Source organism: Lissotriton helveticus, chromosome 1_1 (genome assembly GCF_964261635.1).
Source record: "Lissotriton helveticus chromosome 1_1, aLisHel1.1, whole genome shotgun sequence".
In the NCBI taxonomy this organism is placed as follows: Eukaryota; Metazoa; Chordata; class Amphibia; order Caudata; family Salamandridae; genus Lissotriton; species Lissotriton helveticus.
Window position 1 is genome coordinate 1484036519 of NC_136057.1, and position 18766 is coordinate 1484055284.

General features: G+C 48.0%; 1 protein-coding gene across 2 annotated transcripts in view; it reads right to left on the reverse strand.

The window, feature by feature from the left end:
* The window catches only part of TROAP (trophinin associated protein), a 337695-nt gene that overhangs the window by 162851 nt on the left and 156078 nt on the right, over positions 1 to 18766 (reverse strand). For both annotated transcript variants that reach the window (XM_078658425.1, XM_078658415.1), the window contains exons 8-11: positions 6838 to 6938; positions 6492 to 6667; positions 6228 to 6321; positions 5728 to 5849 (exon numbers count right to left, since the gene is read on the reverse strand). In XM_078658425.1, the coding sequence (XP_078514551.1) occupies positions 5728 to 5849; positions 6228 to 6321; positions 6492 to 6667; positions 6838 to 6938 (493 nt within the window). The remainder of the gene's footprint in view (positions 1 to 5727; positions 5850 to 6227; positions 6322 to 6491; positions 6668 to 6837; positions 6939 to 18766) is intronic.

The window sequence follows — 18766 nt, forward strand, 5'->3', positions numbered from 1 at the left end:
CCTCGCTCTTTAACCTTTTCATGGAACCCCTCACACTCATTCTTAAACAAGCCGGGATCAACTACCATCTATACGCCGACGACACCCAAATCTATTATAAGATTAAAACTCATGCTGACATCCTTCACCTCAACAACACTCTCATCAAGATTCAAGCCTGGTTCCACATTAACCACCTCAAACTCAACCCTAAAAAAACTGAAATTATTCTTTTTCCCCCAAAAAATATTAAGCTCCCCATTCAGAACTGGATCTCTGACCTTAATGCCCTCAACTGCTCCTTATCTTTGTCCTCCTCAGTCAAATCACTAGGGATCTCCATTGACAATCTCCTTACACTCAAGACACACATCAACAACTCTGCCAAAGGAGCCCTCTTCACTCTCCGCCACCTTAAGAAAATCAAGCCCTTTATGCCTATCGATTTCAAACTAGCAGTACAATCCCTTGTCCTTTCTCGCATCGACTATGGTAATGCCATTCTCTCCGGAACTCCCAAGATCCACCTAGCACCTCTCAAATCTGTGCTTCACCTTGCAGCTAGACTTACCACTGACTGCAAGCGATTCGACCACATCTCCCCTGCCCTTAAAACCCTTAAATGGCTCCCCATTGAAGGAAGGTCCACTTACAAAACAGCCTGCATTACACATAAAATTCTTCATCAAAACACATCGACCTACCTCGCTAACAAACTCACTAAAGCCGGTTGCTCCCGTTCCCTGAGAAGTACTAACACCCTCCTTCTTATCCCCCCACTTCTAAAAAAGAAAACCACCCAGTCACGTTCCTTTTCCGGCAACGCTCCTTGCATTTGGAATGCCCTTCCAACTGACCTTCGCTGCAACCCTTCCTACTCTAGCTTCTAGCTTCAAAAAAGGACTCAAACTACATCTCCTCAATAAATACTGGGGACCCTAATCCCTATCTGTTCTCTTCCACTGGCCACTCCTGTCCTACCCTATTTGCATCCGCCCTCTCTCTATCATCCTTACTCGCCTTTCCTTCTCATCACTTCCCCTCAAACCTCCCCCTACTTCTCCCCCTCCCTCTCTCTTCCTTACCAACCTAACTGATCACTAACCTCCCTATCCTGACTCTGCAATGTCCGGCTCTTTTTTTCAATTTGTGCCTTATCATATTTTTGATTATCACTTCTTCCACATTCTGATATGCTTACTTCCCATATTTATCGTTTTGTAATCTGTTAGGCTGAGACTTATATGTTACATGTATACATTGATGCTTTGTATATTCCCTGTCTTATTGACCCTCTTGTCTCAAAAATGTAAAGCGCTCCGATACCCCTGGGTCCAGCCAGCGCTATATTAAACCTCTAAAATAAATAAATAAATAAATAAGGAGGCCTCTCTCCTGCTCCCCCAGCCACAGCCGATTCCACCTTTAACTTTAAGTACCTAGTTAGTAGGCGAGCTGCACGCCAACGTGCTTGTTTTCCATTGTTGCAATTTTTTTGGCAAAGCCTTCAATTATAGACCAGCACGTCTTACTTGAGAGATTTTCCTCCCAGAAATCACCGTCCTACCCAACGCTCAGAGACAAGAACTGAGGCGATCGAATATGTAAGACGAAGGACAATGACATGTTAGCAGGCAGCAACAAATAATTTCCACCATCAAAAGAAGCTATTATTTTAAGGATTAATTCTTTCTCTAGCCAGTAACTTTTAACTATCTGACAATTTAGAGATTTTCGGCGGTCTATGAACAGATCCCCAGAGAAGCGTGTGTCCCTAAATAGGGGCAATGCCCCAGCCTAGCAGAGCTGGAAGAAAAGGCGTGGGGCTGTTTGACCACTCGTGCCTGAGGTACAAACAATGTGAGCAGGATGTGACTGCGGCTCCATTGTTTCTTTTTTTGCAGATTTAAATAGCGAGAAGCGGGTCCAAGGGCATTTGAGCGCTTTCTGTCGTCATAAATGGTCTGTGCTTTCAAAGAAGAAAATTAAAACTTTTTTTTTTGTAAAGATGGAGAGAAAGGTGTAAAAGACGTGCAGGACAACGAAGAGAGAAAAAAAGGTGAGGAAGGGAGGGCGGGATGAAGCCTTTTAAGATGTCTGTGGAGCGTCATGGGCCAAGCACATAAAGCCTGTTTAAGAGCAAAAAATGTTTTAGTGCTGAGCCCAATATATCCGGAGAAACTCAGCCTTGAGTTGGCACCTCCATCTCCCAATCCCAATGGGTCACCAAAGGGCGCCCCATTAAAAGATCTCACAACTGCAGGTTAAATGAGTGCAGCGTGTACGAGCGGACGGGGCGGCATTGGACTGAGCCGTCTGGCAGTAATTAAGAAAACACATCTAAATATGAAAGTTATAACAATGCAAGGGGAGGGCTTGAAACAAGAGTATGTGTTCTCGATTTAAGAGAAATCAACACATGTAAACGCGCTCTGATACCTCCCGGTGTAGCAAGCACTATATAAAACACTAAAATAAATAAGCAATGCCCACCATAGTACCAAGCCAGCACGCCTTGCCTGTGCACAATTATGTAGAAGATCAAACAAGACTGCAGGTGGTGCGAGCGCACTGAAAGGAATGTTAAGTATGCAGCTGGCACCCGGCCACGCTGCTGCTCGCTCCAATCAATCAATCAATCAATCAATCAATCAATCATAGAATTTGTAAAGCGCACTACATACCCGTGAGGGCCTCAAGGCGCTGTGTGTGTGTGGGGGGGGGGCGCTGCTGCTGTTCGAAGAGCCAGGTCTTGAGGAGTCTCCTGAAGGTTAGGAGCTCTTAGGTCTGCCGTAGGCGGATGGGGAGGGTGTTCCACGTCTTGGCGGCGAGGTGGGAGGATGATCTGCCGCCGGCGGTCACTCTTCGGAATCGGGCACAGTGGCGAGGGCGAGGTCTGCAGAGTGGAGCTGGCGGGACGGGGTGTAGAGGCTGAGTTGGCTGTTGATGTACGCTGGTCCGGTGTCGTGGAGTGCCTTGTGAGCGTGGGCGAGGAGCTTGAAGGTTATCCTCTTGTTGATGAGGAGCCAGTGCGGGTCTCTCAGGTGGGGTGTGATGTGGCTGCGGCGCGGGATGTCGAGGATCAGGCGTGCGGAGGTGTTCTGGATGTGTTGGTGCCGTTTCAGGAGTTTGGCCGGGGCTCCTGCGTAGAGTGCGTTGCCGTAATCCAGTCTACTGCTGACGAGGGCCTGGGGGACCGTCCTTCTAGTTGTGGTGGGGATCCACTTGAAGATCCTGCGAACCATGCGGAGGGTGTTGAAGCAGGAGGTGGAGACGGCGTTGACCTTCTTCGTCATGGAGTGTTTGGAGTCAAGGATGGCCCCCAGGTTTCGTGCGTGGTTGGTGGGTGTAGGGGGTGCTCCTAGTGCCGTCGGCCACCAGGAGTCGTCCCAGGCTGCGGGGGTTGACCAGAAAACCCTAGAACATGGGAGTAAACATTTAGAGAGAAGGCGGGACATGATCCCGCCTTTGGCCAATTGCTGGCTTTACATTTTTGAAAGCCACATGCAAAGGCCAATGGAATGTGTGGGAGGAGGCCGACCCACACGGCGAAGGCTCTTGGAAGTCTGAAGTGATTCCAAGAGCCCTCTCCTAGAGCAGCGTATGCATGCTTTGCTAGGCGAAACCAAAAAAGGGGAATTCCACGTCCTCTACATAGAAAACAAACAACAAAAAGACAGAAAGGTAACGTGGGAGGGGGTTTCGCTTGAAATGTCGAAAATAACACTTTTTAAAGAAACCCTTACCAATTAATAGTTCTAGAAATGAATACTTTAAAAAAGGAACACTTTTCAAAGTGTTTATTCACAATATATATTGAAGTAAGGAGAGTGAGATGGGGTGACATGGTCATGCGTTTAGAATGTAGGGTTTAAGGGATGAAGGTATAACGTAAGGATTTAGGATGAATGGTAAAGGGTACAGATATTTAGTATATGAGGCTAGGAGTTAAGGATATAGACTCAAGTGATGATTTTCAATGTGTAGGAATACAAATTAAGAGTACAGGAGTAAGAGTTAAAGTTTTGGTATAGGGATTTAGGGTAGAGAGCTAAAAGTGTTTGGGTAAGCGGTTAGGAGTTTGGGAATATGGTCCGGGTAAGGGGTCAAGGGTAAGCGATATAGAGTACAAGGGTTATGGGTTAGGTTTAAGAGGATTAGGTATATAATTAAGCAGGTACAGGGTTGGGTATAGCTGTAGAGGTTAAAGGTATAGGGTTACAGGTTCATGGTTAAAAGTAGAAGAGTTAAGTTATAAGATTATGGCTTAGGTTAAAGATAAGTTATAAAGGGTTAAGGATTTTGGGCAATTTGGTTAAACCTCTATGATTACATTTGTTTAGAGTCACCATAGAAATTCGGTTTCATTTAAGGTGTGTTGTTGATGGTCAGTTATTTTTTAAGTTTATCTCTACCAAATAAAAAGAAAAGAAAAAATCGAAGTATTGCTTAGCAACACTAAATGTCATTTTAATGGAAAACAATTTTAAAGTGATGCAATAAGAAGTGTTAAAAATATACTGCTATCGCTCACCAAAAAAAAGTTTGAATTGATAAGGTACAACCGCATCCATAAAATTCACGGATGGAAACTTTACATTTTAAATTAATCTCAATCACGTAAACAGCACAAACATAGGACCTTGAACTGCACCACCTCAATCAAACAGATACACATATGTTATTATTTGCCGTTACTTGTGCTTCCAATCATACAGAACATCGTCAAGTTCACCTGGACTGTCCCTTTTGGCGCAACAGCAATACTATATTGCATACGATTGGCCCATACATGTAGCTTGCAAAAAAAAAAAAATGAATAGCATATACCTACAGCTGCACCAATTCATCAAAACTAGTGGTTCAAACTAAAATGAAGCATTTCCATCCTTTCGTGTGACTTATATGATGGGGTAGAGCATGAGAGCAGGCAGAAGCAGCCACTCCCCGGTTCTTGTGCCAGAGGATCCACTCTTATATTAAAACATCACCATACCTTCAATACATGGGACTGCAGGGGCTAATGGACACAAGAGGAACACGGAGCAAAGAGCAAAACAAGTTACGTTTGGACAGGCTCCATAGACGATTCCTGGTGTGCTCAACAATACAGCAGTATTTGGCTTTGCCATCACGTCACAATTTTCGTAGAGGATAGGTGAATGCTGAAAAGGCTGTGCAAAATCACGTCATATTGAGCCAGTCATTTTTCCGAGGCAGCAGAGGCAGACATCCTGCCCACCCCAAATTATCATTAAGGAAGCGCAACGTTCCGAAACATTTGGCTATTATTGCCATTATACTTTTTTTTGCACACAATCTTTTCATAGAAAGTTACTCCCCGAAATCAGTGTAATGCAAGTTCAAAGGTCAGTCTTCTTGTGGTTACAGCTATCTCACCTTGTCCACTTCAATGTGTACTTAAACCCTAGTGGCAATGTCTTTATGTAACACACTGCTGGTACTACTTTGAGCCCAAAGCGCTGGGTCCCTAGTCCTAACAGGCGGGCAAGTACGAGTGTGGACGAGAAGAGTACTGGTTGGGTGGCCTGTACTTAGGTATTTGGGCAATTAACAGAGAGCGGTGCTCCAGTTAGAGAAAACCGATGCAGGATGCATGCATAACCATAGACCAATCATCCTGGTCAGTTTGTAAAATGTCAAAGAGGAAGGGAGTTAGGAACTGCACATAATGAAAAGACAAATCTACTGGCAGTCACTGATGAGACAGTCTTAAAAAATACATACCGAGGAGTAAGGGTTCTTGTCTGGGACTCTCCCAGCAGATGTCAATGGTGAGGGCCTGACAACGTCTAGGAGAGCAGAGGAGCCGTGCTGCTTGGCCTGAGGAGTGCGCTTCACATCAATATCTGAGCAGGAGAGTGTAGAGGTAGGGTTTAGACAGAGTACCAAATATCAGCTTTAGCCCTCTGAACACTCTGTGGGCAACAGTTTTCATCACCACCAGAAAGAATCACAAGAGTACTCCCCCGACCTCTGCAGTGGTCTGTGAAGCATCCAACAATTCCGGCTTTACTTCAAAGGGTTCAATCATTCACATCATGTCTATTTACCAGCAGATACGTCTCAAATACTGCCTTCGCAATGACGTAAACATAAAACTACCCTTTCACCCTATTTAGCCAAACGGCATCATATCGATTGCACCTCATAATTCTTCGACTTTCGTGAATCACACATGTGCAGCTACAGCACATGATAAATAAAAAGGTTGTTAACGTCCTTACCAATACATCCAAGGTTAGGTACACAAGACATGCGGCTGAAATCGGCCCTCGGTGCAAAACTGGCACGCGGAGGGCAAATGGTCACTCCACTGGCCTAGACGAAAAAAACACAAAAGAACACCATGGGGTTCAGCACATAGAACAAACATGACCATTCCTGATCGCCATGATCCAGAGTAAAACAAATTTCTCCGCCTTACAGAAAGTGCGCTTCACCCAAGGGGTATTATGCACACATTATATATAGAGTTAAATTGCACTCACCCTGCTACTTCCGACTGAATAGAGGGAGTTTGCTCCCTTCCCTCTCACAGGTACCCGCTGGGCCACGCTTAACTTGCCACCTTTGCTAAAGGTGTTGCTGTTCAGCCCTGTGTTGGAGAGAATGCTGGCCAAAGCCGATGGGTCGCTGACAAAATCTGCTGCACTGTTGCCAACATCTAAAATAAATTAAAAGAAATAAACACAATGCAGGCACTACTCCTACCTGCATGTCATCCACATCTCTTCACAACACTACCAGATTCAGGAAATCGCAGACCAGAGTGCCAGTGGAAATAATACGCTCCAATGCAGCAAATCATTTCAAATATGGAGGTCTCAAACTCACTTGCTCTCGATATCTGCCTTGTGTCGGTATCAAGCAGAAGCGCGCCATCTACGATGGAAGTAATCGAGAGGGGCACAGTAGCAGGCTTCGGACATGAAGATCTGTGTGTGAGAACAGATTTAGCACAAGAAATTAAACTGGAAATTTAAATGGCCACCATGAGGAGTCTTGAACAAGATACAGCATTGGGAGTATGTACACAGAGTATTAGTTCATAAGTAAAACCTGGAGTTGCCTAACTAGGAATTCAACAACTGAAATTTGACTACACATACATACGCCCTTTGCATAATCGTAGAGACAATATGAAGCAGAAAACAGATATATTTGGGGATACAATATCTGCAATTGAAATAAATCCAATGTAATAAGTAATCTTCTGATGAGGTCTGTGGTTCTTTTTAATCCTTGTACAAAAGTACACTTAAAAGTGGATCAAGATATTTTTGAATAGAAGAATGCTATTTCACTCTTTGTAACATGGACGGCTCAGGACCGTTTCAAGATGGTTCACAGTAGAAAAAGATCATGGTTATTTGTAAATTAATCAGGTTAATCAGTACAGTGTGGTCTCTCTATGTTATACCGCAGTCTGTGTGGAAAAATCCAAGACAGATACAACTGCGATGTTAATATCTGGGCACCAAAAGCTACCCCTAACAGGCATAGAAATGTTCACGAACATCTACTATTGCTCTCTAAATTGAGCATTAGAGAAGTACCATTTCTTTACAGACTAGCTCGAAACCTATGTGTCATACAAAGGAGTATTTGTCTTAGAAAAGTATGAACATCAATCCGGTCCAGTGTGTGCTGGAAGCCCTTCTTTGATAGAGTCTTGTCTTTGGTGTACAAGTTACTTACCTTCGGTAACAATGTATCTGGTAGAGACGATTCTAGCCGCAGATTCCTTAACGTACAATTATCCCCAGGCGTGAGACTGGATCCGGAAAACTTCTCTTTTCCCCAGCATCTCTGCGCGCCTGGGGTGGTACCGCGCGACTCCGCCCTGACGTCGTCCGCGGGTGTGACGTTAGCGAGGTCACATAAGCCCGACCCCGGCGCGCCGACATCAGAGCTTTTCCGCGCCACAAGGCGGAGCCATCACAAACAAAAACTGTGAGAATATGGGAACAGTGTGCAAAACAGTAGATAAACAGAAAGGAAAGAAGCGAATGGAGGGGAACAGCCCATTCGGGAAGTGCCAGACACTGTGGCACTGAAAGTCATAGAAGGAAGGAGCAGAGCACAGCCACTGCAAAGCAACCCAGCAAACAATACAACTTTCTCCCTGGAGACAGAAAAAAACATATGAAAAACTGTGCAGCAGAGGAAAGAAGTCTGCAACCATAGTCCATTAACAGTGAAGGACAGAAGAGTAACGACAATTTACCAAAAGATGCCATCAAGGAAAGTTGCGGCCTCTGAAAGGAGCCAAGGCTGAGGCCCTGCCAAGAGGCCCCAACTCAGAGGACTGCACATGAGTCACAAACTCAAAACAAGGAAAGAGGAAAAATGTGAGAAGGACCCACACTGGAAACACCAGTGTGTAGGGACGCAGGAGCACCCATGAACCTACCGGCCAAGGAATCTGCGGCTAGAATAGTCTCTACCAGATACATCGTTACCGAAGGTAAGTAAGGAGTAGTTTCTGTCCTGTAACTCCAGTTCTGTAGTAGGGGTGTCTCTGTTATAGTCATAATCTAGTGAATAGTCCCACCGATGTGCGTGGACCCCGGAGCAATCAAAAGTAATCTCTTAAGATGTCGAAAAATGCAGAACTGCACAGACACCTAAGAGAGAATTAAAGACAGATAATGCAGCCTATATCCACAGGCTACACTGTCCAGTACTTCAACTAGAAATTCCACCAAAAATCCACAAACAGCAAAGCCTGTCCAGATTTCCCTTGCTTGAATAGCAAAAACCCTCTGGAATGATAGAGAGGAATACATGGACAGACAAACCCCATAGGATGCCATTTTGTGGCTCAGAACAGGATACTGTGCCTTTAAGAGAACTTTCCAGAACTTCACAGTATCCCAGAATGCACTACAGGTCCCTTTTACTTTCAGTTCTTTTTGAAGGCGTAACACGCCAGACCTGTAGCATTCCTTACATGAATCTCTCTCTCCACCGGGGAGGAGGGCGGGCGCTTATGACTATAACAGAGATACCCCTACTACAGAACTGGAGTTACAGGACAGAAACTACTCCTTCTATAGTAGGGGATCTCTGTGTATAGTCATAATCTAGTGAATAGAATGGCAAGCCCATCCCCACACCAAAGCGGCGGTGGAGAAAAGAGAAATAATACCACTATTGTGCGATCAGATTTCGCAGCGAAGCCTGCCCAACCTGAGCATCTGCCCTGGCATCAGTGTCCAGGCAGTAATGCTTAGCAAAGGCATGGACCGACTTCCAAGTGGCCGCCTTGCAGATTTCTGCAATTGGAACATTACGGAGCAAAGCAGTCGTGGCAGCTTTGCCCCTGGTGGAATGAGCCTTAGGTTTACCTCCTAAGGTCTTATTAGCCTTTTGGTAACACAATTGTATACAGGACACAATCCACCTCGAGATGGACTGTTTAGAGGTAGCAAGACCCGTCCTGACTGATCCATAATTGATAAACAATTGGTCTGACCTACGGATATCCTTGGTTTTATCCAGATAAAATTTCAACACCCTCCTAACATCCAGGGAATGCAGGGACCTTTCTGCTGGAGAGGAAGGATTCTGAAAAAACTTAGGTAAAGTTATGGTCTGGTTAACATGATAATCAGATATAACCTTTGGAAGAAATTTAGGGTGAGTACGCATCCCAACCTTAGCCGCATGAAACAGTACAAGGTTCTTGGCAACACTAAACCTGAATTTCACTCACCCTGCCGGCCGATGTAATGGCCACGAGGAACGCCGCCTTCCAGGATAGTTGCTGCAACGAAGCCTTATGAATAGGTTCAAAAGATTCCTTCATCAGTCTGGACAGCACCACATTCAATTCCTGTGAGAAGTTGGCCTGATGTGCAGTGTTCACTATTCTAGTGATCACTATATATCAGTCCAAACAACCCTTATTGATGATTGGTTGTAAGTCAACCTTATAGACCAGCTATCCTAGTAGCATGGATACGAGCAGTCTAAGGCTAAGACTCTAGAGGGCGTGTTAAGCCAGCTGTTTTACCATCACATTACCCCTTGAACACCCAGTGAAAGGACACCACACAAGTGTTATGAAAATAAACAATGTATTTATTAGAATCACAACAACCCTGTACTCTTTATGAGGACAGGGTGCTAAGCACACAACAAAACTCTTATGAAAATACTTAAGTTAGCACGATATACACAAATGCCCTAGGGGCACGAAAAACCATATACTCTAAAAGTGGAATGCGAATTACTAGCAGGTAAGTAACAGTACTAATAGGCTTTGGAATCGCTAGGACTGGACTACTGAACCTTTAGATTACTAGCAGGAGGCCTAGGGAACTCGGGTGCAGAGTGTGCACTCTCACGCGGGATGCGGGACAAAGTCTATGGGAGCTAGAATTCACAAAGTTAGTGTTCACGGGCGAACCCGACCTGGTAGGGAGAAAACGACAGTGGATCCTGACCCTTGGATAGTGCGGCTATGCTGGGACACCGAAGTGCCGAAGTTACCTAGCCCAGGGGCTGCGGCTGCATATGTCTGAAAAGACGTCGGGAATCCTCGTGCCGGACCAGGAGCCTGGAAGGAAGAAGTTGCTGGCAGGCGACCAGTGAAGAAAAGTTCGATGGATCCAAGCCTGGATCAAGGAAGAAGGAAACCTGAAAGCAGAGGGGACCAAGTTCTTGAATCACTAGCCAGTGATTAAGTGGGCACCAGGATGGCACCGGGCGAAGTCACCGCAGTCAGGTGAGTGGGCGCTGCTGGGCTCTGCAGTCTCTCGGACCAGGAGGCGTTGTCGGCGACCAGGATGGAGGTGCGAGCTGTCCCACGAAGGTTCTTGCTGTCGACGTCGCTGGACCCAGGATTGGGCAACAAGTCTTGGCAAATGCAAGGCCCACGCGGTGGACCTAAAATGGCGTCTTAGCCGGACCAGGAGGGTCCAGAGTACTTCTCCGATGGAGGGAAGCAAGGGCCAGTCTGGAGCAACCAGACCAGCAGCGGTGTTGTCGTCGGGCGTCGTTCGGAAGGCCACAAGCCAGCGGGCTAGTAGCCAAACAACGCGGTGAGCAGCAAAAAGCAGAAGGGCCCCACGCCGATCGTGGAGATGCTGGGGGGCTGCTCTTCGGTGCTGGAGCTGCTCAGGGTGGGGCCTTCTCGGACCCCAAAGCACTCACCAGGAAATTACTCGGTGGGCTTGCTGTGCAGAAGTCGTGCCGTCTTGGCGATGGCCGGTCCCTCGAGGTCTCGTCGCACCCACGGTTCTCAGCTGTGCTGTAGAGGTGGGTAGAGGTCAGAGGTGCCAGGGAAGCCGGGTCTCGTCGAGCTGGGCAGTCGGATTCCGGAGGAAGGACGTGCAGCAGACCGCAGTGTTCTTGGATGGTGCCTGCGGATGCAGGGTGACTACTCCTTAGCCACAAGGGAGAATCTTGAGGAAGAAATCGTGAAGTCCTTTCGTGGAAAGTGGTATCTTGATTCCAAAGATGATCTGATTTGGAAGGGGGCCAGTCCCTACCTTTATCTGGGAAAAGGGGGCTGGCACGCGACTAAGTCCTGCCCTATGGGTGGGACCAGGAGGGGGGTGGTTACACCCACTTCCTTGGCGGGCTTTTCCCCAGCACAGGGTCTGGAGTGTCCCTGGAACTGGTTCAAGCCAGCCTATGCACAGTGAGCACCGGGGTGCCACGTGCAGTCACCTTCCTCTGAAGCCCTGCCTACCTACAATACACAAAATCCTGTCTGGGACGGTGCTGGCACCGCCCCTGGCAGGAAACCCTTTGTCCTTATCTCCTGCTCTGGGAGGACTCCCAGCAGCAGGAGGGCAGACTTGTGTCTCGGTGGCAGCATCCATTTTGTGGAGCTGAGGCTCTGTTTGACTTTAACCGGGGTTAGGGGTTACATCCATGTCGTGTCCCTCTAGAAGGGTGGAATGCTAACCCCGTCGCCAGAATTGGCGAGGGGTTAGTATTCCAATTCGTATGACACCTTACTCGACATGTTTTGATAAAGCGATACCAGAGTTGGCATATAACCGCGAGGATTATAATGCACTTAAGAGTATATGGTATGCGATATCATGGAAACGGCTAAGGGATAGATCCCGAAAGCCGCAGACAGGCTCAGCTCATGCCAGAGCACCATCTCACACGATTCCAAGCACTCTGCCTTCAGGATTGTTAAGGCCTGCCATAGGAGTGACTGATAGGAGATCTGTGTGTCCATTTTAGGGTTAGATATAGGTATACTATATCTAAAGCAAAGGGTGATTACACCACCTTGCCCCAGCTGTCGTGCAGCCAGTTGTGTCAGATTTGGATGGCCAGCCAGGGGTGGCATAATACATGCTGCAGCCCCTGGTAGGCCCTGGGTACACCTATGCCCTGGGTACCTAAGGTACACTGTACAGGGACTGATAAGGTGACTCAGTATCCAATTAGATATGTACCTAGGGTACATGGAATCCATTTTACAGAGAGAGCAGTAGGCCTGGGGTCCTGAATAGCAGGGCCCCAGGTCAACTAAGTCAGAAAACCAGCAAAACACCAGGCAAAAAGTTGGGGGCAACCATAGTCAGGGATCTACCTTCCTACATAACCCCCCCCCAAACGAAAGGAGATAAGGCTATCCTTGCCAGGTAAGCCTATATTGCCTGAGTGGCCATATAAGGAAGTACCAGCACTGGCATGGTTACCCCCTATCTCATGGTCCACTAAGCAATCCCTCACCCTAAGGGTATCTGAGGGTCTCCACCATAGGGAATCTCTACCTGTGGTGTGTTTTGGCAAAGGAAAAGGCTGGTGCTGAAATGGAGTACTGAAGTGAGGCTCCACTAATTTTGGGCTCAGCTTCCTCCAATCATTTTCCACCATAGAGGCCTTTCTTTCCAAGACTGAGTTGTTTTGGGCTCTCAGGGTCAACCTCTGGCTACCTACAGCTGGAGGTTGGGTCCCTCTGTTTGGCTTACTGGAGGGACAGGTCAGGTTTGGGGCCCTTAGGTCCCAGGTCTGGCTGTGCCCAACAGTGTTCATCTGTGGGAGGTCCCTAACTAATTTTAAGGGGGATCCCTCAGGAGTATGTTTTATTTTCACTTGGCTAGTACTACTAGCTTCAGTGCCCTTAATCTGCTGATTGGGGAATTCTTTTAGACAGGGGTCCAACACTGGCCTCCCTGACCTCTACAGCCCTGGGCTGACTGAGGCAGGGTACCTGCTCCAGACTGGGTCCCACCTTGGAAGGGTCCACTGACATCAGGGGTTCTGCCAGGCTAGGCCTGACTACCTCTGTGGCAGTTTCCTCACAAGGGGTCAGATCAGTTCCCTGAGGAGGCTGATCTTTTCCTAAAGTCTGGTGGGAGGGAGATTTCTCTTCCTCCTCAATGCTCTCTGTCTGAGTGGAGTGATCCATAATTTCAGGCTTCACAACACTATCATCTGTCTGAGTTTGAGCTGTGGCCATCACAACTCTCCCAACCTTTTCAGGAGGGGGCTCAGTTTGGGTGTGGGCTGTGACCATCACAGCCTTTACAACCTGTTCTGGGAAGGAAGTAGTCTGAGATTGGGCTGTGACTGGCACAGCCCTCCTGACCTGTTGAGGGAGGACATCTTGGACTGGGGCTGTGGCTACCACTGCTCCACTAACCTTACCATGGGAGTTTACCATTTTAGAATGGGTTTCTTGCTCTACTTCAGCCCAGGCTGAGAGCTCTAAATCATTCCCCAGTAGGCAATCTACAGGCAAGTTTGGTGACACTGCCACTCTCTTGGGGCCAGTGACACTTCCCCAGCTGAGATTTACTACTGCCATGGGATGAGTTTTCTTCACTCCATCAATGTTTACCACCTGGTATGTGGCACCAGGTAAAAGTTGCCTTGAGGGGACTAGACTCTCAGTCACCATGGTGATGCTAGCCCCTGTATCTCTATAGGCCTCAACTTTCATTCCATTGATGAGGGGCTCCTGTCTGTACTTGCCCAAAGTGTTGGGACAAGTTGTGAAGTTGGCAAACCCCATGCCAGTCTCGCAGACAAGAGTATCTGAGTTTGGGGACCTGGTTAGGCCAGAGTCCCCAGGAACTCCCAAGGTAAATGCACCCAAATTCTTGGGGGCACTCCCACCACCTGGGGGATTACTACTAGTAGTAACAGGAGGTTTGGGAATGTTACTTGGGGGTATGTTCTCCTTATTGTTATTCTTTGGGCAACTGCTGTCAGTTTTCAAATGACCCACCTGTTTACAGGGATAACAATAAGGTTTCTTCTGGTTATTGGAAGGATTCTGGGACCCACCCCCCTCAGAGGATTTTTGGGGCCCTGATGTGGTTTGATCTGGAGATTTATTCCCACCCTTCTCTTGAGGCTTGGTTGATTCCTTTTTCTGGTCACCACCTTGGTTCTTGGGCCTAATCCTGGTTCTGACCCATTTGTCTGCCCTCTTACCCAATTCTTGTGGAGAGGTCAGATCAGAGTCTACCAGGTGCTGGTGTAATAACTGGTTCTGACAATTATTTAAGACTTGCTCTCTCATAATTAGATTATACAATCCTTTGAAATCAGTAACCTTACTACCCAGTAGCCAGCCCTCCAAAGCCTTAGTGGCACAATCCACAAAGTCAGACCAGTCCTGAGACTGAGTTTTCTGGGTGTCTCTGAACAGCAACCTGTACTGCTCAGTGGTTAAACCAAACCCATCAACCAGTGTATTCTTCAGGACCTGGTAATTGTTAGCATCCTCTACTCTTGTAGTGAGGAGCTTATCTCTACCTTTACCATCAAAGGAGAGCCACAGTATAGCTGCCCACTGACTCTGGGGAATGCACTGCACAGTGCAGGCCCTCTCCAGAGCAGCCATCCATTTCTGGATATCATCCCCTTGCTTAAAGGGGGGCACTATCTTAGTCAGGTGTTTAGTATCTAAACCCTTCTCTCTATCTCTTGGGAGATTGCTGCCACCAGTGGGAGCTAGCCCACTCATCTGCTGCTCTCTAGCAAAGGCAAGCTTCTCTTTGGCCAGGGCAAGTTCTTCCCTTTCAATCCTCAGTTCAGCTTGTCTCATCCTAGCTTCATGCTCCCTTCTCTGAGGGGAAGTAAATCTCCTCTGTGGAGGATTCCTTCTCCCCTGAGAAGAGGCATTAGAGTGCAGAGATCTATTGGAGTCCCTAGAAAGAGATCTATCTCTCCTAACTCCAAGGTTAGGCCCACTTCGGGTCAGTACTGGGGGTCCCCCAGATCCTAGCCCAAGTAAGTCTAAGTTGGCCCTGGTTAGCCTTCTGACTACCGCAAGACCTTTGTCTACCTCATCCCCAGAGAGTTCCTCTTGATCCTCCTCCTCAACTGCAGTAGCAATGTTGGGGAGATCTGGATCCTCAGAGGTTCCCTCTAAGGCTGGCATGTTCTCATGTAACTGAGAAATCTTTCTGGCATCATATGTCTCTAAGAGACCTATCAGAAAGGGAATGGTGGGGTTAGACCCCTGCTTCAGTTTCCTGGAGACACAGATTTGTCTCATCTCCTGAAAACTGAGAGCTGCATATCTTGAAGTGACCTGTGGAGGGTCAACACTGACCAGGGTAGTCTCAGTAGATTCTCCCTGGGTAGACATGCTCTTCTAGTGAGGTGTAAGTGGTGCACTTACCTACACTATATGTTTGCCTACTGATCCCTTGCTAGAGTTGTAGTTTAGGGTGTGCTAGGCCCTAGGAGCTACAACAGCTGGTTCAGTAGAACTCAGAGTATTCTAAGCTAAGTTATATGTACCTTTAGTACTTATGTGATCTTTCACAAGATATTCTTAGGGCATGTGTGGTAAAACAACAGCAAGCTCAAATCCCAACCGCTGCTCACCAATGTGAGAAGTTGGCCTGATGTGCAGTGTTCACTATTCTAGTGATCACTATATATCAGTCCAAACAACCCTTATTGATGATTGGTTGTAAGTCAACCTTATAGACCAGCTATCCTAGTAGCATGGATACGAGCAGTCTAAGGCTAAGACTCTAGAGGGCGTGTTAAGCCAGCTGTTTTACCATCACATTACCCCTTGAACACCCAGTGAAAGGACACCACACAAGTGTTATGAAAACAAACAATGTATTTATTAGAATCACAACAACCCTGTACTCTTTATGAGGACAGGGTGCTAAGCACACAACAAAACTCTTATGAAAATACTTAAGTTAGCACGTTATACACAAATGCCCTAGGGGCACGAAAAACCATATACTCTAAAAGTGGAATGCGAATTACTAGCAGGTAAGTAACAGTACTAATAGGCTTTGGAATCGCTAGGACTGGACTACTGAACCTTTAGATTACTAGCAGGAGGCCTAGGGAACTCGGTGCAGAGTGTGCACTCTCACGCGGGATGCGGGACAAAGTCTATGGGAGCTAGAATTCACAAAGTTAGTGTTCACGGGCGAACCCGACCTGGTAGGGAGAAAACGACAGTGGATCCTGACCCTTGGATAGTGCGGCTATGCTGGGACACCGAAGTGCCGAAGTTACCTAGCCCAGGGGCTGCAGCTGCATAGGTCTGAAAAGACGTCGGGAATCCTCGTGCCGGACCAGGAGCCTGGAAGGAAGAAGTTGCTGGCAGGCGACCAGTGAAGAAAAGTTCGATGGATCCAAGCCTGGATCAAGGAAGAAGGAAACCTGAAAGCAGAGGGGACTAAGTTCTTGAATCACTAGCCAGTGATTAAGTGGGCACCAGGATGGCACCGGGCGAAGTCACCGCAGTCAGGTGAGTGGGCGCTGCTGGGCTCTGCAGTCTCTCGGACCAGGAGGCGTTGTCGGCGACCAGGATGGAGGTGCGAGCTGTCCCACGAAGGTTCTTGCTGTCGACGTCGCTGGACCCAGGATTGGGCAACAAGTCTTGGCAAATGCAAGGCCCACGCGGCGGACCTAAAATGGCGTCTTAGCCGGACCAGGAGGGTCCAGAGTACTTCTCCGATGGAGGGAAGCAAGGGCCAGTCTGGAGCAACCAGACCAGCAGCAGTGTTGTCGTCGGGCGTCGTTCGGAAGGCCACAAGCCAGCGGGCTAGTAGCCAAACAACGCGGTGAGCAGCAAAAAGCAGAAGGGCCCCACGCCGATCGTGGAGATGCTGGGGGGCTGCTCTTCGGTGCTGGAGCTGCTCAGGGTGGGGGCTTCTCGGACCCCAAAGCACTCACCAGGAAATTACTCGGTGGGCTTGCTGTGCAGAAGTCGTGCCGTCTTGGCGATGGCCGGTCCCTCGAGGTCTCGTCGCACCCACGGTTCTCAGCTGTGCTGTAGAGGTGGGTAGAGGTCAGAGGTGCCAGGGAAGCCGGGTCTCGTCGAGCTGGGCAGTCGGATTCCGGAGGAAGGACGTGCAGCAGACCGCAGTGTTCTTGGATGGTGCCTGCGGATGCAGGGTGACTACTCCTTAGCCACAAGGGAGAATCTTGAGGAAGAAATCGTGAAGTCCTTTCGTGGAAAGTGGTATCTTGATTCCAAAGATGATCTGATTTGGAAGGGGGCCAGTCCCTACCTTTATCTGGGAAAAGGGGGCTGGCACGCGACTAAGTCCTGCCCTATGGGTGGGACCAGGAGGGGGGTGGTTACACCCACTTCCTTGGCGGGCTTTTCCCCAGCACAGGGTCTGGAGTGTCCCTGGAACTGGCTCAAGCCAGCCTATGCACAGTGAGCACCGGGGTGCCACGTGCAGTCACCTTCCTCTGAAGCCCTGCCTACCTACAATACACAAAATCCTGTTTGGGACGGTGCTGGCACCGCCCCTGGCAGGAAACCCTTTGTCCTTATCGCCTGCTCTGGGAGGACTCCCAGCAGCAGGAGGGCAGACTTGTGTCTCGGTGGCAGCATCCATTTTGTGGAGCTGAGGCTCTGTTTGACTTTAACCGGGGTTAGGGGTTACATCCATGTCGTGTCCCTCTAGAAGGGTGGAATGCTAACCCCGTCGCCAGAATTGGCGAGGGGTTAGTATTCCAATTCGTATGACACCTTACTCGACATGTTTTGATAAAGCGATACCAGAGTTGGCATATAACCGCGAGGATTATAATGCACTTAAGAGTATATGGTATGCGATATCATGGAAACGGCTAAGGGATAGATCCCGAAAGCCGCAGACAGGCTCAGCTCATGCCAGAGCACCATCTCACACGATTCCAAGCACTCTGCCTTCAGGATTGTTAAGGCCTGCCATAGGAGTGACTGATAGGAGATCTGTGTGTCTATTTTAGGGTTAGATATATGTATACTATATCTAAAGCAAAGGGTGATTACACCACCTTGCCCCAGCTGTCGTGCAGCCAGTTGTGTCAGATTTGGATGGCCAGCCAGGGGTGGCATAATACATGCTGCAGCCCCTGGTAGGCCCTGGGTACACCTATGCCCTGGGTACCTAAGGTACACTGTACAGGGACTGATAAGGTGACTCAGTATCCAATTAGATATGTACCTAGGGTACATGGAATCCATTTTACAGAGAGAGCAGTAGGCCTGGCGTCCTGAATAGCAGGGCCCCAGGTCAACTAAGTCAGAAAACCAGCAAAACACCAGGCAAAAAGTTGGGGGCAACCATAGTCAGGGATCTACCTTCCTACAATTCCCATGAAGGCGAAGGAAGCCGGACAGGAGGGAACACTTTCTTCAAGCCTTCCAAAAAGTCTTTGATCACAGGGATCTGAAAGAAGGAAGTCTGTGAAGGGCATTTCCTGTAGGCAGTCAGCGCAGCAAGATGAACCCTAATAGAATGGACATTAAGGCCAGACTGCGCCAGATGTAGAAGATACGGAAGGATGACATCTT